Source organism: Cantharellus anzutake (genome assembly GCF_015039405.1).
Source record: "Cantharellus anzutake strain C23 chromosome Unknown EI90scaffold_8, whole genome shotgun sequence".
NCBI lineage: Eukaryota > Fungi > Basidiomycota > Agaricomycetes > Cantharellales > Hydnaceae > Cantharellus > Cantharellus anzutake.
The window spans coordinates 856,859-878,423 of record NW_024066958.1 but is presented as its reverse complement, the minus strand read 5'-3'; the positions used below and the strand labels follow the sequence as shown (position 1 = coordinate 878,423).

Below are 21,565 nucleotides of genomic sequence, written 5' to 3'. Positions count from 1 at the left end.
GACCGTGGGAAGTGGGACCCGTGGGTGCGGGGCCAGACATTCTGGAGCTGCCTGGACTATATCCCTCTCCTAAGGAGGTGGGATAGGCTACAGTTCCTGATAGGGAACTTCTGGTTGGATGGGAGTGACCACTCAACCACCCGGTGGACTGGTGGGAGCGGGCAGCAGGAGGTTGGGCGTGGGAATGCCCTCCTCGCTGTGGTTTTGTCATGGAGAGGAGGAATAGGGAGGTGGACATGGTTCCAGGGTTACAGGTTGAGTTTACAGTGGTGGCACAATGGTGAGGATGTTACAATCGCGGTACAAGGTTTTTGGGTTATGTATTTGATAATGATCCACATCCTCGGCATTTGCCTTTACATGTCATATGACTGGTTTCTATCTAATATCAAAGTCTCAATGGTCAAGGGAAGTCCCTTGAAACTTAACAATTCCCCCAGCCAGCACCAAAACCCAGTGGGAAAGCTTGGCATGGAGTTTGACAGAGAAATATAATGGAGGGCAGAGACAACCTACCTACTTGCAGTCACGGACCATAAGAATCTAGTCCATCTCTATAACACTGATGCTCCTGATGCTCATTTGTTCCCAATTGGATATTATAGATAATAGCTTGTACATAATTAGTACTGAATAGACCCGTGAAGGGACAAGAAAGAGTTACATCCAAGTGGCAAAGATGCCATCCACGACCCTAATGCCCCCCTTGAGCTTGTTGCTTACATCTAAGACCCCTCATATCATAATACTCAGCCTTGACGTCCAAGAGAGATGTAGGTGAGTGTTTGTTTGAGGTTTTTGCAGACTCAGTAGTGCCCACAGACCAAAACCCGGCCCCATGAACCACACCCATGCACACTACCACCCTCCCCCTTCTCTCTGTCTCGAGTCTAGGTGATAGACCTGTTACACTGTACAGAGGAACAGCTGGGCTATCTGACTGGATGGATGATGGTGCCTGCTTGACCATAGGACATGTCAACCTGACAGTGCACAACCTGATCGGAGAGGTGGTAGCAATTGCTCTGTCTGGTTTGGACGAGAGCATTGGCTTGAGAAAGTACCATGAAGGGTCAGCCATGAGGTTTGACTGGATGAGCGGTAACATCATCTTGGCCATAAAATGCATCAGGTTGACTGTGGGCATCACAGTGGGTGAGCAGATAATGACCAAACAGTCCAGCTCATTTGAGCACACCAGCTGGGGTGAGTCCAATGAAGGTGCTGCTAGGCGATCCGACTGGACAGTTGGGAATGTTGCTCTGGCAATGCAATGAGTTGATCTGGTGGCTTGCATACAATTTAATGAACTGGCTATGGCAGCACAACTTGACTCATCTGAAGGTGATAACTCAGATGGGCACCGTGAAGGACCAGTGGGGGAATCCAGCTGGACAAGCAACGGTGTTGACTTGGCCACGGGAGGTACCAAACTGGCTGACATACAACCTCCAAGTGTCAGGGCATACACCCTGACCTAGCCCATAGCCACATCCACACCCACACTCGCACCCACACCCACACCTGGCTGTTGCACTTCCTGCGCATGCCCTGTGCCAGACGCTCAGTGCGGCCGGATGGCCCGGACCTCGGGTCTCGGGTCTCATGTGACTTCCGGATATCTCCGGAAGTTTTTGATCTATTGTGGCCACTGTGGGAAGATGAGAAGTTAACTTCCTTCTCATCTCTGACCCACAGTAGGATTGTGCCCTGGATAGGGCTGGCCAGACCAGAGACTGTGGACCATAGGGGAGGGTCATGGGGACCCGGGAGTCGTCCCCTGACACCAAGGGATCCAACTCAACTGGGGATGCCAGTGTCAGGGCACACCCACCTCACCTGGCTCCACCCAGCTCCATCCACCTGCTACCCCCTTCTCCCCCTTCCTATTTCCTCCTCCCTCCACTTTCCCCTCTTTCTACTCCCCCTCTGTATCATTCTCTATTCTTTCTATTTCTATTTACACAGATGACTTTCCTTTGATCAATGTACCACTGACCCACCCATGACCTGCGCACGGTGCACCCAGCCCTGGATGCTCTGGACGACCCCTGGGTGCACCCAGCACATGCACCTGCAGCGGATCCCTTCGGGATCCCCAAGGGGATACCTGGGTGGCTGGGGCTGTGCATGGGGACGATGTGGCAACTCCCATGTGACCCAAGTGCCATGTATATAAACATACCTGGGGTGGGAACCAGAGAAGCAGTCTTCTTCTCACCATTCCCACTTCAGGGACATTTGCCTGTGCTGGACCCGTTGCTGTATGCGCCCGCTTCATACCCCACTGGGCCCTCAGCACCGGGCGATATACCCAGACACTCTCGACCCCGGACCGGTCCCTGACAGCCAGCTCTGGTGAGCATTGCAAAAGGGCAGGTGGATGATCCAGCTGGGTGGGTGGATTCGTAGCTTTAGCCCCCCAATGCATCAAACTGGTAGGGTGCTTCTGTCAGGGCACACCCCACCTGACCCCATGCCACACCCTGCACCGCACTACCCTACTCCACTTCCCCTGCTATCACTCCCCATCCCTCCTTTCCCCTTTTCCCTTTTCCCTTTTCTCTCTATTTCTATTCCACGGTCGACTTCCCTTTTCTCCATGTACAACTACACACCTAACCCCGCTCCCCTGATCGCTGCACACGCTGTGCACATTCCCACCCACAGTGCAGCCACCTCCGGGATCTCCTGTGGAGACACCCAGGGAGGTGTGGCTGTGTGCAGAGATGACATGGCTCCCCCATGTGACCCTAACCGCATGTGTATAATAGCACCTGGGGTGGGAACAGAAGAAGCAGCCTTCTTCTCAACTTCCCACTTCAGACTAAGTGGTCGGGGACACTCACCCCATGATGGGACCGCCGCTATGCATAGCCAACACCTGTCCCATCAAGTCCCTTGTGCCAGGACCTCACCGCTTTCGGAGCTGTCCCTGACAGCTTCACATCTGATGGACCAGCCAGGACTGAACAATGTGGTTCGAATGGATGTTGAAGAAGATCAGATGGCCAGTCCATCTGTATAGTCAGGAGCGTTGATTCCCTCACGTGCCATGCCAAGCAGTCAAGGTGTGTTGCATATGATGGGCAAGACACAACTGGGTGGAACAACTCATGTGGAAGTGGTAGCTTGGGCAGGTGTTGTGAATAATCAACTGAGAGGCTCGACTGAATGGGCAAGGATGCCAGTTTGACCTTATGACCGCAACTGGACAATGCCTGAACAGGAACATTGGTCTAAGCGATGAAACGACTGGTCAACCCAACTGAATAGCCAGCAATGCTGGTTCAACCTTGCAACAGTTTGGGCTAGCAAAGCGCCCTGCGCTTGGTGCACATGCCACAACTTGATGAAGTTGTACTAATGGGCATGCCAGCTCAAGCGAACCCTGCCATAAAGCTGCCAGCTGATCTGACTCCACAATTGAAAGTAATGATGCAGCCATGCAATGCATTGAACTGTCAAGGTGTGTTGCACTTGGCAGACGGGACGCATCTGGATGGGATGACTCATATGAGCGTGATAACTCAGGCAGGCATTGTGTCGAGAGGTTCAGCAGAATGGGCAAGAACAACAGTTCAACCTTACAATGTGATAAGCTGATAGTGTCATATCCGTGCATACCCGATCCTGACCCGACTCCCGGACCTCCTCCTTCACCACCTCCGGAGTCCTACCCTACCACTGTCCATTCCGATATTCACCTTCGGTCCTGGCACCACACCTCCTCCCACCTCCCATTCCACCTCCACTCCTCCGTCCCTCTCCTGTCCTATCTCCGTCTGCTCCGATACTCACCTCGGACCGAACACCACCCCTCTCGCCACCCTCCTACTACTCCTCTTCCCACTCCTCTGCTTCTGTCAGGGCACACACCCTGACTAGCCCGGACCCGGACCCGCATCCGGACCCGCTTCCACTCGCTGCGCTTCCCGCATGCGCACACGCTCCGCACGCCGCATGCTCCGGGCCCGGTTCCTACCCCTTCATGTGACTTCCGGGTATCCCCGGAAGTTTTGCTGATATTGTGGCCACTGTGGGAAGATGAGAAGTTAGCTTCCTTCTCATCTCCTTACCCACAGTAGATTGTGCCCTGGATAGGGCTGGCCAGACCTGAGGCTGTGGGCCATAGGGGAGGGTCATGGGGACCCGGGAGTCGTCCCCTGACAGCTTCCTCCCCACAACACCTCCACCCTTCCGTCATCCTCCTACTCTACTCCCATCCACTCCAATACTCACCTTCGGACCTGACACCTCTCCTCTCCTCCACACCTTCCCTCCTTCCTCCTTCCTCTCTCTTCCCTCTGGCCCTCTTCCATTGACCCCCCACCAAGTTACGACCTTCCGCTGTTGTCCCATACTTCGTACTCGGACACCGCTCGTACCTTTGCTCCGAGCCTCCATCATAGCTCCTACCTCGGACTTTGACTCCACCTCGGCCTTAGTCCATTGCATTGGTGACCTCATACTACGTAAACACCATTGCCAATATTCCTCGGACTTTCAACCCCACCTCCGTAACCTCCGTAACCTCCGCATTTCACCGCTTGTAATGTATCTCTCGCATTTTTCCCTCATCCCTATTTGGACTGCTGCTTCTTCCCATTCTAGCCAGTTAGTCATCATCCCCACTTCCCCTCATCCTCCTGCCCCTCTGGGCCTTGCCCTCCTTACCTCCTTTTGGACATACCACAGGTTCTGCTTTATGACCTTCGGTACCGCTCTGCTTCTGTCATCCCTTTGTTCCTGTTTGGACGCCTTTGTTCCGATTCAGATCCCCTTTGTTTCCTTGTGCTTTTGCCCCCTCCATTATATATATCGGCACTTGTACATACTCGTTTTAGCCCTTAGTCTAAAATCGACCTGAAATGCCCCCTAGAGACTTCCTGCTCACCTACTGTGAAATTAAGGACCAAATGGACAAACAGCAATGGCACAGCACTCCACTTGAGTCGCTGAGGCCAAGGTCCCTCCTTGCTAAGTCTCCAGTTCCCCTCCGGAATCATCCGCCCTCACCCAGTTCTAACAGATAGAGCCTGTTGAGCTTGTTGAACGGTCTGCAGCTGGTCGAACCAACTGAGCAGCCAGTGACATTGATTCAGTCTTGCGACAGGTTGAGCTAGTGAGGTGCCCTGCACATAATGAACCTGCTGGTTGACCCGATTGAACAGGCAAAAACAGTGACTCCACTGTGCAGTATGTCAATCCAGTGGTGTGAGTTGCACTCAGTGGGCCAGCCTGTACTGGGCAATGTGGTGCAAACGGGTGTACTGGCTTGGGTGAGCCCTTCAAAGGGGGAACCAGTTGATCCAGCTGGATAAGGCGCTTAGACGTCGGTTCACCTAGGTGCACTGGCTCTAGTGAGTGCTGTGAATGAGCAGATGATGGGTCCATCTGGATATTCAGGAGCATCGATTCCGCTATGTGTCGTGCCATGCCACCAAGGTTTGTTGCACCAGACGGACAGGACACATCTGAATGCAGCGATTTGAGCGAGCATGATAGCTCAGGCAGGCATTGCGAGCTATCGATCGAGAGATTTGACTGAATGGGCAAAGATGACAGTTCGAGTTTGCAACATGATGGGCTAATGGCACCCATTGTGCTTGTTGAATGGACCATAACCGAACGAGACAGCCTGAATGGGGATACTGGCCCAAGTAATTGTCATGGAGATGCAACTGGGAAATCCAACTGAGCAGGAAATGTCAACAATTCAGCCTGACTACAGGTCGGGCTAGTGAAGTGCCCTGTGTGTAACAATCATGCCATGACTGGATGAAATTGCACTGTTGGACGTTGTTGTGGGGACAACTCCATGTACCGCAAAAAGTCGGATTCTGCGGAATTTGGCCACCAACATACACCACATACCCTCTGACGCGCCCGATGCTCATTCTATCACTATCCAACACTCCATAAACTCATTCCTTATTTTTCCCTATTTTCCCCATCATTCCCGACAACCCCAAGCAAAATTCCCACGCCCAACCACACCGCCAATTTCACCCCCTCTCCAGATCTCCATAACCACACATACAACCCAGCCATTTTTCTACCCGTTGGTGATGCTATACCTTCCTCCTTTACCCCCGGAGCACTTCCCAGAATGGCAACCCCATATTCGGATGGCTCAGCACGGTGTATAGCCACACATGGTCTTGACAGCACCTGTCAATGGCCACATCTCCAGATCTACTGCACCAATTGGGACGAATAAGGGCTCGTTGGAAAGCTGGAGACGAGGAGGTTGCTGACGGGAGGATAGGCGGGCGCTGTGGCGAAGTGTTGCGGAGTTAACCTTCACAATTTCCATTTCGGACCCGTTATCACATATTCCCCATTCATTCATTTTTCTTTTATTGTTCCTTTGTTCCCAATTGGATATTCATCATTTACGGTTGCCTAACGGCCCGTTTACATTCCCCCATGCCATTCATTCCATTTCAAACATCTAACTTATACTAATAGTGTGGGTCCAGCCGGACGACCGTTTCATGCTCTCTGATTGGCTCAAGCCTCGCTCTTTGAGGTTTTAACCTTAACCCTGAATTGGGTCGGTTCCAATGCGCTCCTCTCATTGGCTCCCATTTCGCATTGACATCCCCAACATTGCTCATAACTGGGGAACGCTGCCTGAAGCGGCAGATCCTGCTACTCTTACCTCACATGCGTGTTCACTCTCAATGTTGCTATTGGCTGAGATGAAGCCCAAGATTCGCTCTGATTTCAGGACCATGTAATTTACACTGCAGCCATGCAATGAGTGGAATAGCACTGTATGGGGCAGAGAATGAACTCAGAAGAGTGCGGACACGCTCCATGAATCACAAACGCTGATTGGTTGGAGTGTGGTCTCACACACTCTCATTGGATGAAGACGCTTACCTCAGCTCCCATTTGGGATGCACTCACTTAGCTCATCGCCCCTTTAGGGCACTTCCTCACCCATTGTGGTTCTGCTTGCTTAGATCATCACTAATTGTCGCTCAAGTCATCGCCCGTTTGAGGCCAGCCAGCTAGCTTATCTCATCTCCAGTTGCGTTTGAGATTCCTAACCAGCCCACATGCGTCATCTATCTCATCGATGCGCACTACTTGACATGCCACTCCAACCTCATCAGCAAAGTCAATGGGGAGGTATGAGAGCTCATAGAGCTCTCAGAGCTCACAGAGCTAAGACCTTTGAAAATTGCAGGTCCCCCTCTCTGAGAGCTCGGGAAAGGGCCAAAGCTCGAGAAGCTCTGAGAGCTCGGAGAGGTCTATTTACTCGCAGGGAACTATTACCTCTATTAACTCCCTGAGTTCACTGTAAATTCAGTATTTTTGTCATCTCAATTCTTCACCAGCAGAAATTATAGACAAAGAAGACAACATGTATTACAAAATAACATTTTCTATTTACATGTCATCAGTTTCATATCGGACAGGACATGAGATTTGAAAGGTTTGATGAGGAGGAGGGGCACTGGTGCAAACACCAATTTAGTGACACACAGACATAAAAAAAACATAACTTGCACTCGTAAATGTTGGTATACCACACATATGTTTTTCCACAATGCCGGAGCATTTTGTTGCTCATTAAGCCAATCAAAGTACTCATTCATGTGGGTGTCATAGACTTCACAGTATATTGTTGCACTGAAATTGTGGGGCCCCCTTGCATGCAGATTGAGTAGATGCTCAATCTGAATGTTATGTAGTAATCTCCTGATGATACTTAGAGTCATTGCCACTCACTGCTGTTGCTGCAAACCAAATCAGTTGAGGGAGGAGCTCATTATGCTGGTCTTCAGTAAACCCTTCCCATGACAATTCCCAATCAGCATCCCTGTATAAGTGCCCTATCACATTCTGGAAACATTGCGAACGATATCGGCCACGTCGTCCCTAATGATTGTTAAGCAAGAGGTCTCCATTCAAATCATGCAGCTTACACCGGGATCTTCCCATTCCTGAAAGTAAAAGTTGGTCGCGTCGAGGAGGCAGTTTGCAAGGTTCACATTGGCATCACAAGGAACAGGGGAGAACCCATATTCCTTGGTGATACATTCCCTGGAAAAAGTCTTGATTGTGTTATGAAAAGCAGATGGCTTGTCCTTGCCAATCTTGAAACTGTTAGTTACATGAAGTGCAATAAATTTGGCAGCTTACTTGGAGAAGATGAGCTCCTTGTACGAGCTTATGGTTATTCCTAGGAAAATTGAACACCGCATGTCTAGCAGCGAGATTAAGGAGCCGGTTCCTTTGTTTCATTGGGGAACAGGCGATTGGTTGCGAAGCAGAAATGGTGCTTGATGCACGAGAGTATGGTGTCGAGGTCGGTCTGTTGTTGGGCAGTAAGGTTCTTGTCAAGGATGAGGCTTGCAGACACAGCCAAGGATGGGTCGGTAGTTGTTGATGCTGACGTGCACTGCGAGGTGGAGAGCGGCTTTCTTGACCTGGATAGTCTGGCACTTGGGTGGTATTCATGCGACGAAACCTGGGTGTTTGAAGATTGCCTTGATGTCGAAGACGTGTGTGATCGGGCTGTCATTGAGTAACCGTTTGGGATCCCAAAGGTGTGTGACCGAGTATGGCAACCACAGCCACTCTGTAAATGTAGGAGTCAAAAAATAGGTTAATTAAACATGAGACATTACCTTTGGACCCTTCACAACTTGGACAACAGGGAGTTGTGCCCCAATGGGATTGCCAATGCATGCTGCAGCTGGGTTATCGTCCTCATCATCGATTACTCGTTATAGGACAGTTTATCAGTAGATCACAGGGGGTAAAGGAAAATAAAGAGAGAGACACAGAACACATACCACTAGACCACGAGCAGATTTGCTTCGTCCAACAATGATGGATTTTTTCCTTGGGGATTGTCTTGGTGGTGGGTGTGAACCTATAGTGAAATCAGGGGATTAGTTCGAGTTCTATCTATATGCTCACCCTCATCTTCATCCTCAGGCCTATCCACAGCTTCTTCAGCCTCGCGATCATCACCATCGTCGTCCTCACCATCTTCACCATCTTCATCTTTGCCATCCCCACCATCTTCGCTGTCACCACTATACTCAACCTCATCATTGGGCTCATCCTCATCCCTCTCCTTATCAGATATCTCATCCCTATCTAACGATGGATCTCTAAACAGGGCCTTCCTCCTGATTGTTCGTTTCTGGGGTGGCGCTTGGCTGGAAACTCCTTTGTAGCGAGCTCCTGACCCATCCCTTTGCTGCACTTTCCCACTACGGAGCTGTATGGCCCCCTTCCGCTGTTGAGTCCTTGTCGTTGGAGCCATAGAAAATGTGCAGCGCGAAAATTTTTTCGATGTCAATAATGCAAAACAAGTGACTTAGGCAGCAACACAAGCACTTATTACATAAAAGCGAGAAGTCGAGCATGGCGTCATGACCTTCATCCATGTCTTCAAGAAATTCGCATGGTCTCGGCCTTGATTCAAGTTGATTTGGATGTATCTTGGGCTAACTGCACTACCCTTTCCCCAATGCCAACCCGGTTCTCTAAGACCCATCCACGGAAACTCAGCGTAAAATATTGAAGACAAGCACTGTGGACATGTTTCCACTGGTTATGGACGTGTAGGGGAGCACTGAAGCACCCAGGTGGTCACAATCTTGCTGGTGGTCAACACCACTGGTGAGTGCTCGCGTTGCACACCAACTCCTTGTTCAGTTGGAATCCTCAAGTCCTCAACATCTGTCTCATCGTCACTATTGTCCGAATTGGAACCCTCATCTGAGCTACTCTCATCATCAGACTCTGAATCCTCGTCAGAATCATCATGTGAGACATCATCTTTGCGATTAAATCCATGTTTCAACAGGAACTTTGCTATAGATGACTTTGTCCATCTCAGGCGGCAGTTCCAGTGAGCCCTCAGCCCTCAACCTTCTTCTGACTGCCCTCTGAGTCTCTTCAGCTTAATCCCTCTGAAGAACACTCAAGGAATCCTTTTCCCACCAAACCTCGGAGCTTCCACCTGTACTCATCAAGCTGAGTCCGCAACCTGATCCTCCTGTGTTTCCTGACAAAATGAAGAATCCCATTCCTCATTTACAATCTTAGTACCATCCGGGTTATTTTGGTAAAGTTGGTATGCACTATTTCCACTTGCAGTGCAACCCGTATTGGTCCCCAACTATCAATGTGGACAAGCTATGGTCCCTCATCTCTGAAGAGGAGAAGGCATGGCTCACCTCAGAAAGCAAGGTTGTGCCTGTCATCGATATTCTCGCCCACAGGTATGGTAAACTCTTGGGTAAAGAATTGTGCGTATACTTATCCATAGTTTTATCGATATCCCTCACTCGTGTCATCAAGTCTGCCAAAAATGCCTTTGATTGTAAAGACTCAGTTGGTTTCTTCCAAAGCAGCATGTGTCCAATCCCCATCTTTTGAGCTATCATCCCTCTAATTTGACAATTGTGATGCCAATAGGAGAAAGATAAGAAGGGCTGGTGGTGCTGTCAAGCTTATAGCATAATCTCAGCATCGTCACTCTGTTCCCTTTCTCAGTATCATTTGCTCAGCCGGCATGCCGTGTCTGAATGTGTCGAACTTATAGCATAATCCCGGCATTGTCACTCTGTTCCCTCTCACTTATTATTGTTCCATTGCCACCATGTTTACTCAACCAACCTGCCATAGACATGCAAGGGAGGTGGTGTTAGAATGGATGTGGGATGCTGCGCTTCCGTGCTGCATGTTGCCAGAGCGGCATTATGTTACAATATTACAATATCATTCGACTTCAACATGAAGAGTATAGCACGTGTTTTGTGGCTGTGTCGATTGATCGATCAACACTTGATTGACACTACCTTGACTGTGAGATGAGTACACAGTGCTGTGATTTCTGCCAAAAAGCCGTTTATCTTGGGGGTGGTGGGATGGTGAACCACATCCGGAAATCACCAGGCTGCTTTGTGAAGTTCCAAGAGTTCACTGCTGCAGATGTGCAAGCAACTCTTGATAAAAGTGATAATCCATCAACTTCTCAAGAGGAAGGGGATTTGCTGATACAGGCTGGATCCTCCTCATCTATGGAAGTTGATCCAGAGCTTTATTCCCCATTTGGTCCTCCAGCTACTGATCTAGCACAGGCTGTGGATGACCCGCCTCCGGACTCTGACAATGAATTGAATATGGAATCAGTTGCCTCCGACATGCTTCTTGAGGATGAGGAAAGTGACTGGGAGGATGGGATTGGATCTGAGGATCCTTTCACATTCCCTTTGGGTGTGATTGATACAGAGGAAAGAGGCTTCAGTTATGAGCACTTTCAGATGCAGGGACTCCATGTAATGCCGAGCCACTGAGGACAAAATGGGAGGAGAGATATGAAGCAGAAGGACCAAACCCCCATCTTCCATGGGCAAATCTCAGTGAATGGAGACTGGTTGAGTGGTTAGTGGGTCAGCAGCTCTCACAGAGAGCCATTGATAACTTCATAAAAAATTGTTGGGTATGTGACTGAGTCCCTGTGCACCAGTATTGTGGTGCTGATGCACCTGATTCAGACCCAAGAACACCCAAAACAACTGAGCTTTGGGTCTGCAAAGGAAATGTACAACAAATTTTCATCAATGGATGGGGCCCCAGCTTGGCATGTAAAAGAGGTCATCCTCTCTGATGCCCCCACTGAGCCCCAGATCCTGTTTTATCGGGATGTGCTTGAGTGCTCTGATCACATACAAAATAATCCTAGCTTTTCAAATGCATGGGATTATGAGCCACAGCGCATCACATATTCTGACACAGACATCCGTGTCTTCCATGAGCCTTGTACAGGAAATTTATGGTGGAGGTATCAGGTGTGTGTTTAATTATTGGCATTTTGCATCAACTTGTACTGGGAGTAGGAAGAATCCCCTGATGGGACAATGATCCAGGGTGTCATTCTTGCAAGCAATGAGACTCACCTTACAAACTTCTCTGGATCAAAAGTTTTTCATGCTGTCTATATGACACTTGGAAATATCCATGGTGACATCTGACAGCAACCTGATAGTGGTGCCTGGCTGCTTCTTGCAATCCTGCCAACATCCTCCTTTACCCAGACTGTCCTCACATACACATCTCCTCAATCACATGACAAATTGACCAAGAATGAGGCAGCCACCCTTCCAGGGATTCTGTCACGACCCGGCGTTCCCCGGGGCCAGACGACCTCCTCCCTAACCCTCTCCCACGCCCGAACACTCCCCGCACACTCCGCTCGCCGCCCGTCGCCGTCTAACCACTTCCCGCCACCTCTCCACAACCCCTCTCTTGATTGTCGTTGAACGACCTAGCGGCGCAGAGCGCCGCGACCTGTTGTCCCATGTTTCGCCGCACCTTGTTACCTCGCGGCGAAGGTCACGCTTGACCTTCGTTGTCTTGAACACGTGCCCTTTGTTTGTTTTCCTCCTTCTTTTCTCCGCCCGCAATCTCCGCGAGATCTGGCGACTTATTTCCTATTCAGTTTCCTAGCGCTTAAATACAGCTTGTAACTAGTGCTTGTACTGTAGTTCGAAATCAACTAGAATACACCCCCTAGGCTTACCTCTGTCCCCCGTGAGACCTCTGACTTTCTGAAGTATCGGGACCGCGTCGAGAACGAGGCGCAACGCTCCCCCCCGAGTCGTTGAAGCCGAAATCCCGGCTCTCTCGCCTAAGTAGCCTCGGCCTCGAGATCGGTGGGGATTATTCCTCGCTAAAGCTCGGTCGTGTGTAGGACGCCTATTCCACTAGCGGGCAACGCTCGGTCGCCTACGGCTACCCTCGGCGAAGATTCGCACGGTTCTGACAGTATTTCGAACTCCCTATCGCTCTTGACGCCCTTACGATGTCACAACGTATGACTCGCTCGCAGAGCAGGAACGCTGCGGCAGGACCTTCTACGACGCCTTATAGAGACTATAGCTCCAGTACCCCATTTGAAAGAGGTAGGACAGAGGAGAGACAATTTGAGAGCTTCACGGCGGGCGATGAGTACTACCCACGCTCCTCAACCCCGAGAAGGCGACGCCGAGACGCTAGCAAAAGCGACTCGGACGACGACTTAAGGGGTGGTAACGAGGGCGATGAAACAGCTCAGGCTCCGCCACCGCCGGTGACTGAGAGAAGGACTTCAGGCGCTGCAGCTGAAGCAGCCGCTGCGGCTACCCAAGACAATGGTGAGGATGACATCGAGGAAATCAATCCCGAGGAAGTCGATCCGAAGGATAAAGTCAACTTCATGCTCACCAGGGCAATCTCGGAACTAACCCGCACCACCCGCAGTATCCGCCTGATCATCCCTACACCTCCGCCACCAGCACCACCTCCTCTGCCTCCACGCCGCGAACCCCCCCGTAAAAAAGTCCGCGAACCCGACCAGTTCGACGGATCAGACCCTAAAAAACTCCGCACGTTCTTCGTTCAATGCGAAGTGAATTTCAAAACTCGAGCCTACGCCTTCCCCGACGAATCCGACAAGGTGTTGTATGCAGTGTCATACCTAAAGGGGCCGGCCCTCGACTTATTCGAGCCCGACCTCCTTCGCCGTCATCGCCTAGGTCGAGAACCACGTTGGATGAACGACTGGGAAAGGTTTGTGCACGAGTTAGAGCGCAACTTCGGCCCGCACGACCCTATCGGCGAGGCCGAAGAGTTGTTATTCAACCTCACGATGAAGGATGGGCAACGAGTTGGTAAATACGTGATCGAATTTAACCGCTATGCGGGCAAATTGGATAATTTCGGCGAAGGGGCACTCCGCGCCATGTTCTATCGCGGATTACCGGATCGAATTAAAGACGAGATCACTCGATTCGGTAAGCCCACGTCGTTATACGACTTACGAGACCTAGCCGAAGATATCGACGGCCGCTACTGGGAACGTAAGGTTCAGACCGAGCGGCGCAACAAGCCCGCTCACGATGCTAACGACAAGACGCCGCCTAAATCCTCTCCCGCAAAACACCAACGCCCTTCCGACCCCCCACCTAACCCTAGTAACAAAACGCCAAAAGACAAGGAGTCCAACGGCAAACCAAAACCCGACCTCGCCGCAAAACTCGACAAAAATGGCAGGCTTACGAAGGAAGAGCGCCAACGCCGCTTCGATAATAAGCTCTGTATGTTCTGCGGAAAGGCCGGTCATGTAGCTAAGGATTGCTACAAGGCTGGTTCTAGCGCTTCCAAGGCTAGGGCAGCCAAGGTGGCAACGCCTGAACCGGAGTCAGACTCGTCGTCTGACCCAAAAAATTAGCCGGCAACCATCCGGACCACGCACGATCGGACGGTTGCGGTCAACCGGTTCGTGCGCAGAGGGAGGTACGCTTGAACGCGTCCGCCCTCTCCAGCCCCAATTCTTTCTCTGTCCCGGTTTCCTTTTGTTCCATTGACGGTCGATTTCCTAATTCAAGGGGGAATGCCCCCGGCTCTCCTTTGTTTTCTTCTTCCGGGACTCCTGTCTCCCATGCGCATATGTTTTCTCCTGACGGTCTATTTTCCCCAGAAAAATGTGATCCCTCCGTTGTTTTCTCCGCTCTTATAGATTCAGGTTCCTCTGACTGTTTTATTGATACAGAATTGATTAATAAAATAAAGATCCCGACCTATACCGTGACCCCTATGCAGCTCCGCTTATTCGACGGCACCACAAACAATGTGATAACCCGCGCCGTCGATCTCCCCGTCCGTTTTATTACCGGTGATGTTACCCCGATGACATTCTTTGTCACCCCATTGGATGGCTCTTGTGCTATCGTCCTTGGACATAACTGGCTCGCCCGATACAATCCGTTGATTGACTGGGTAAAGAGCAGTTTAACTTTCCAGACGTCTGAACAATCCAGTCCGATCTCCCAGAGCTCTCCTGAACCATCGCCGAATGCTGTTCCTCCAGCGGACACATCGGTTCCCGTATCAAAAGACACACCGAGTAATCCCGACCGCCAGGCTCCTTTGATCGAGTTAGTCAGCCCTGCGGCATTTGTCCGCGCTGCCCGACTAGAAGGTTCCGTAACCTTCAGCCTGAGCATCCCGTCCCAAGCGAGCGAGCTGCGCTCATCCACCTTGTCCGAGCCCGCCGACCTCGAAGCCGTACCGAAGGTCTATCACGAATTCGCCGATGTGTTTAGCAAAAGCAAGGCTAACACTCTGGCGCCACATCGTGAGTTCGACCTGAAGATCGAGCTAGAGGAAGGTGCGCACCCCCCGTTGGGAACCCTATATTCCCTATCCCCGACCGAACTTGAGGCTCTTCGAGCATTCCTAGACGAGCACCTGGCAACCGGCTTCATTAGGCCGTCTTCATCGGCTCACGCCGCGCCGGTGCTCTTCGTCCGCAAGAAAGATGGATCGCTCCGTCTTTGCGTGGATTTCAGGGGCCTCAATCGGATTACAAAGAAAGATAGATACCCGCTGCCTCGCATAGCAGACCTGCTAGATGCCCCGAGCCGAGCGAAGGTGTATACAAAACTCGACCTGCGGCACGCCTACCACCTTGTGCGCATCGCCGCAGGCGACGAGTGGAAGACCTCGTTCCGAACCCGCTATGGTTCCTATGAATGGCTAGTCATGCCATTCGGGCTCACCAATGCACCTGCGGCGTTCCAGCGGTTCGTCAACTCTATCTTCGCCGACCTCCTAGATGTCTGTGTTGTCGTATACCTGGATGATATCCTAGTGTACTCTGAGGACGAAGCCTCTCATGAGGAACACGTCCGGGAAGTCCTCCGCAGGCTTCGACAGCACGGGCTATTTGCCAACCCGAAGAAATGTGAGTTCCATACCGAGACTACGGAGTACCTCGGGTACGTACTTTCTCCTAGCGGACTTGCCATGTCCTCAGAGAAGGTGAAGGCCATCCAAGATTGGCCCGAGCCCCGTAAGGTAAAGGACATTCAGTCCTTCTTGGGATTCGCCAATTTCTATCGGCGATTCATCCACGAGTATTCCGATATTGTGGTACCACTGACCCGGCTCACCCGAAAGGGGGCCCCTTGGGTATTCACCGACGATTGTCGTTCGGCTTTCCAACGACTTAAGGACGCCTTCACTTCCGCCCCCATTTTGACCCATTGGGTTCCCGACGCGCCGATCATAGTCGAAACCGACGCCTCCGATTACGCGATTTCAGGCATTATCTCTATCCGCTGTGCGGATGACGAGATACGCCCTGTCGCTTTTCGTTCGAGGACGTTGACGGCGCCGGAACTCAACTACGACACCCACGACAAGGAGCTTCTAGCAATCTATGAAGCATTCCGAGGGTGGCGGCATTACTTGGAAGGCTCCGGTACCCCCGTCGATGTGGTTACTGACCACAAGAATTTGGAATACTTCTGCACCACGAAGCTCCTAACGCGCCGCCAGGCTCGTTGGTCTGAGTTTCTCTCTCAATTTAACTTGGTTGTCCGTTTCCGCCCGGGTAGACTCGGCGCGAAACCAGATGCGTTGACTAGACGCTGGGACGTCTACCCCAAAGAGGGGGATAGGGACTACGCTCGCGTAAACCCTCAGAACTTCCGACCGGTGTTCACGCAGGAGCAGCTCGCGTCCTCCCTAAGAGCTACATACCTCGCCGAACCCGTGCTACGAGCGAGCTCCCTCGTCGACGTCGACGCCATCCACAAAGACATCCTAGCCGCCCTCTCCGCTGATCCCACCATCGCCGACTACCTCGCCGGCCCGATCCCAGAGGACTCCCGTTGGTCTCGAAACGCAGATGGCCTATTACGGCTAGACAACCGAATCTACGTCCCCGATGCCAACGACCTCCGGCTTCGCATCCTGAGGTATAAGCATGACCACCCGCTCTCTGGCCACTTCGGGCAGAACCGAACCTTGGATCTGTTACGCCGAGAGTACACCTGGCCGGGCGTCCGCACATTCGTCAAGGACTATGTGTCCTCCTGTACGGCTTGCGCCCGCGCTAAGACCCCACGACACAAGCCGTATGGCTTGCTCAAACAGCTACCTATCCCCGAACGCCCGTGGCACTCCATATCAATGGATTTCATTGAGCAACTTCCCGACTCCTCCGGCTTCACGGCTATTTTGGTGATCGTCGACCGGCTATCAAAGCAGTGCGTCTTCGTGCCAACGACCGATACCATAACAGCCCCGGAGTTGGCGAAGTTGTTCCTCCTCCACGTCTTCTCCAAGCACGGCGTTCCATCCCACATAACCTCTGATAGGGGTTCAGAATTCGTTTCTCACTTTTTCCGCTCCCTTGGCAAGGCTCTGGACATTCGCCTACACTTCACCTCGGGTTACCATCCCGAAGGCGACGGTCAGACCGAACGAATGAACCAAACACTGGAGCAATATCTGCGCGTCTATTGTAACTACCAACAGGACAATTGGTCTGAGCTCCTGCCCCTGGCGGAGTTCGCCTATAATAACGCGCCGAATGCTACAACCGGTGTTTCACCGTTCTTCGCGAACAAAGGTTACCACCCGAACCTTGCCGTACACCCCGAGCGAGATCTGACTTCGGCGCGAGCCCAGGAGTACTCAGTCGATCTCGACTCTCTCCACCAATTCCTACGCGAGGAAATGAACCACGCACAGCAACGCTACCAAGGCCCCGCGGATGCTCGACGGCTACCTGCTCCCCCGTTCGGCATTGGCAGCTCCGCATTCGTGAAGGCCAAGTACTTCCGCACCACTAGGCCTTCGGCGAAGCTCGCCGATAAGAACCTTGGGCCGTTCGAGATCATCGCACAGCCAGGTTCTCATTCTCGTACTCTCCGCCTCCCCGACACCATGAAGGCTGTGCACCCAGTCTTTCATGTCTCCCAACTTGAGCCCGCTGTTCCCAACCCCATCCCGAACCGCACGCAGCCGCCACCGCCGCCAATCGAAATCGACGGCGAACTTGAATATGAGATCGCCGAGATCCTCGACTCTAAAATCGATCGCCGGCGAAGCTGCAAGCTGTTGTACCTTGTACGTTGGGACGGTTACGAAGGGACTACAGAAGAAACTGAGTGGCTCCCCGCGACCGAACTTGGTCACGCTTCAGACCTCGTTGCGGACTTTCACTCACGATACCCGGATAAGCCGGGACCAAATCGCGCCTAAGGCACGGGACGGAATGGATGGATTGCGCTTAAGGATCATGTAAGAACAAAGTGGAGTAGGAGTCGGAAGTAGACGTCGCGGGATGATCGACCCTAGACCCCGCCACACTCGCCTCCCTCTCCCCCGCTTCCCTCGCCTCGCGCCTCGCCCTCGCCTCCATCAACCGCCTCTCTTCAGTGTCACAAACGTGTTCCAACAATCGTCCCGCCACGGCAGTTAGACCAGAGATCGCTTGATGGATGTCGCGAAGCACATCATAGATCCTGTCCTTCTCGTTGACCACCTCATCTTCCTCCGTCTCCACATCGTCCACATCCATCGTTGACCCCTCTCCTTTCGGCGCTTTGATACGAGGTCGCTTCGTAGATTGAGGCGTCCCCGCTCCGCGTACACACTTCTGCCTGGACTTCTGACACGCGGCGCAGACGCCACGATCGCTGTTGCCTTTGACACACTCCACGCCTCTCTTCACGCAACGTTCGCAGGGTGGCAGTCCTTCCCCCGCCACTGATGTAGCAGCAGGACGCTTTGATCAGGGCGATCAGTAAGGGTTCCTGGCAAAGATCACACTGATCGGGGTACTCACCTTGCCTGCGACCACATCTGACGCCTTCGATCGCCTCTCCTCCTCAGCGGCGAGACGTGCAGCCTCAGCTCGAGCCCTGGCCGCCTCTTCTTGTTGTTGGGCCTCACGACGCGCAATCTCAGCCCTGCGACGCCGCAACCTCTCCGCCTGTTTCTGCTCCATCAGCTCTACATCGTCATCGGACTGATCGACGATGTCCTCCTTGCTCCACGTCCTTATATCCGTTGGATTTTTCTTGGGGGCCATGAGGTTGGAAGATCAGGTTGTGGTGGTGGTAAGTTCGATCACCGCGCCGGCGGAACCAAAATTTCGGGCTCAGCCGAACCGGTTCCCACGCCAGTTCCTTGGGACTTCAAGGGTTCAGTCCTAAGAGGGGGATACTGTCACGACCCGGCGTTCCCCGGGGCCAGACGACCTCCTCCCTAACCCTCTCCCACGCCCGAACACTCCCCGCACACTCCGCTCGCCGCCCGTCGCCGTCTAACCACTTCCCGCCACCTCTCCACAACCCCTCTCTTGATTGTCGTTGAACGACCTAGCGGCGCAGAGCGCCGCGACCTGTTGTCCCATGTTTCGCCGCACCTTGTTACCTCGCGGCGAAGGTCACGCTTGACCTTCGTTGTCTTGAACACGTGCCCTTTGTTTGTTTTCCTCCTTCTTTTCTCCGCCCGCAATCTCCGCGAGATCTGGCGACTTATTTCCTATTCAGTTTCCTAGCGCTTAAATACAGCTTGTAACTAGTGCTTGTACTGTAGTTCGAAATCAACTAGAATACACCCCCTAGGCTTACCTCTGTCCCCCGTGAGACCTCTGACTTTCTGAAGTATCGGGACCGCGTCGAGAACGAGGCGCAACGCTCCCCCCCGAGTCGTTGAAGCCGAAATCCCGGCTCTCTCGCCTAAGTAGCCTCGGCCTCGAGATCGGTGGGGATTATTCCTCGCTAAAGCTCGGTCGTGTGTAGGACGCCTATTCCACTAGCGGGCAACGCTCGGTCGCCTACGGCTACCCTCGGCGAAGATTCGCACGGTTCTGACAGATTCTTAAGCATCAACTCTTCCATGCATGCATGAAAATAATCACTGCACCACTTCGCCCCTCTCAGCATCCCCACCCAGTTCCAGGCCCAGACAGAAATGTCTGTATGTGCAGGAGCTGCCTCCTTGGCTATATTGCTGACATGAAGGAGCAATGCCTGATTGCTTGTGTTGCAGCAAGGTCATGCCCTGTCTGCTGTGCACAACCAAGTGCTGATGGAACGACAATTCGAGAACATTTGACTGCCAAAAAACATACTGGAGCATCCACCTTGCATGTTCTGAGAAAGGTCAGGGCAGAAAACCCAGATGCCCCAATTTGGAGGTTTTGGTCATTGGTGTATAAAGAAAAATGTGGAGTTTCTGGTTATGTGGAACATCCATTTTGGGAGGATCTAGATGTAGGACCATCTCAGTTCCTGTGTCAAGACCTCCTACATGGTGCACACAAATTCTTCTGGGATCATCCATGTAAATGGATTGCAAGGCTGATAGGGGTCAAAACACTTGACAGGCGTATTTCTCTTCTCCCTAAAGAAGGCCGTTGCCAGTTCAAACATGGTCTCTCAAAGTTAAAGCAAGCATCTGGGCGGGAGCACAGAGATGTTCAGAAATACATTGCACCAGCATTGGCTCAGGCACCAAATGTCTCACCTCCCTTTACTTCCCTCATCATTGCCCTCCTCCATATCATCTCAATCCTCCAGCTCCTGATGATTGATGATTGCATCTTGCAAGAGCTTGAAAAGCATCTGGAAGCAATGTATTCCCATGCTGATGAGCTTATCAACCTTGGCATCCAAACTAATCTTTGGATATCAAAACTCATGGCTCTGGCACACTTCCAACAGGATATCATTCTAGGTGGGGTTCCAAGCAATTGGAGCTCTGAGACACCTGAAACCCTCCATAAAGTGCTACCCAAATCACTCTATGATCAAACAAACCACCTAAATTTTCAACTCCAAATGATATCAATGCTGACCATTCATGAGAAGGAAAGGGTGCAACATGAGTATGTGAGGTGGCACTCATTAATTGCTGAGCCACAACTAGTACCACACAATGATGCACCACAACTTTCTAGCATCAAGATTGCAGATAGGCCCCACCAGGGTAATATCTCTATTGAGGTGGTTGCTGGTTGGAGGCCAGAACTATCAGACCTCCCATCAGCAATTTGCCGATATCATCATGAACAGCAATCACAACACACAGCTTGACCTTGTTTTGTCTATACAATTGATTCAGAGTGGTTCCCACAACAATACAAGGGTTTGGATCTTTGGTGGTCCTATCGGATCACTGTTCCTGCTTTCAATCAGTTCTACAAGGCAGAAGCAAGGGTCATCAAGTGCAAACCAACTGGTGGTTACAGAAGTGGGGTATTTGATTCTGTCTTTGTCCTTGTCCATCCTCAGCACAATGGAATTCACAGTAAGGGCTGTTTTCAGATACCCTAACCCACCCAATACTGACGTGACTTGGCAATGGCAGAATATTGTCCAGCTCAGATTCAACTCATCTTCTGAGCATCAAGTAAAACTGGTGCTAGGGAGGGAGCTGAGCATCATGGAAACAAGCTATTTGCATATGTGCTGTGGTACACTGACATACCAATCAGGCTTTCATCAGGAATGTTTCCTGTAAAAAAAGATCTTGATCACAACAATCAATGGAGAAGTGCCATAATTCCACCAAAGTGTATCATGTTCCATTGCCCACTTTGCCCATCAATAATTGGAGAGCCTGCCCTTGGTACTACAGCTGATGAAATTTTTGCATCATCAACCCAATTCTATATCAACCCATTTTCAAACTCCCAATTGTATCAGCGTTTGCATTTGTAGGCCAATATACTAGTATAGGC

The 21,565-nt window shown here is 51.6% G+C and overlaps 4 protein-coding genes across 4 annotated transcripts; 3 read left to right on the top strand and 1 right to left on the bottom strand.

Annotated features, from left to right (window-relative positions):
* Window positions 1-7,701: 7,701 nt before the first annotated feature.
* EI90DRAFT_3013383 (uncharacterized protein) lies at window positions 7,702-9,295 on the bottom strand (the record flags this gene model as incomplete). The annotated part of the gene is made up of 7 exons (XM_039056659.1): window positions 7,702-7,896; window positions 7,944-8,121; window positions 8,161-8,200; window positions 8,489-8,597; window positions 8,649-8,729; window positions 8,817-8,896; window positions 8,944-9,295. 7 exons carry the CDS (start codon window positions 9,293-9,295, stop codon window positions 7,702-7,704), a joined length of 1,035 nt encoding a protein of 344 aa, XP_038920315.1.
* A 109-nt stretch (window positions 9,296-9,404) lies between these two features.
* On the top strand, window positions 9,405-11,336 carry EI90DRAFT_3013382 (uncharacterized protein; the record flags this gene model as incomplete). Its single annotated transcript, XM_039056658.1, has 6 exons — window positions 9,405-9,439; window positions 9,601-9,654; window positions 10,084-10,111; window positions 10,135-10,286; window positions 10,666-10,741; window positions 10,863-11,336. 6 exons carry the CDS (start codon window positions 9,405-9,407, stop codon window positions 11,334-11,336), a joined length of 819 nt encoding a protein of 272 aa, XP_038920314.1.
* Window positions 11,337-11,603: 267 nt separating this feature from the next.
* Window positions 11,604-12,014, top strand: EI90DRAFT_2908984 (uncharacterized protein; the record flags this gene model as incomplete). Its single annotated transcript, XM_039054356.1, has 2 exons — window positions 11,604-11,831; window positions 11,880-12,014. 2 exons carry the CDS (start codon window positions 11,604-11,606, stop codon window positions 12,012-12,014), a joined length of 363 nt encoding a protein of 120 aa, XP_038920313.1.
* An 8,037-nt stretch (window positions 12,015-20,051) lies between these two features.
* EI90DRAFT_2884775 (uncharacterized protein) lies at window positions 20,052-20,765 on the top strand (the record flags this gene model as incomplete). The annotated part of the gene is made up of 1 exon (XM_039053949.1): window positions 20,052-20,765. A coding segment is annotated over one exon (714 nt), but the record flags the coding sequence as incomplete, so codon positions are not given.
* Between the last annotated feature and the right edge of the window lie 800 nt (window positions 20,766-21,565).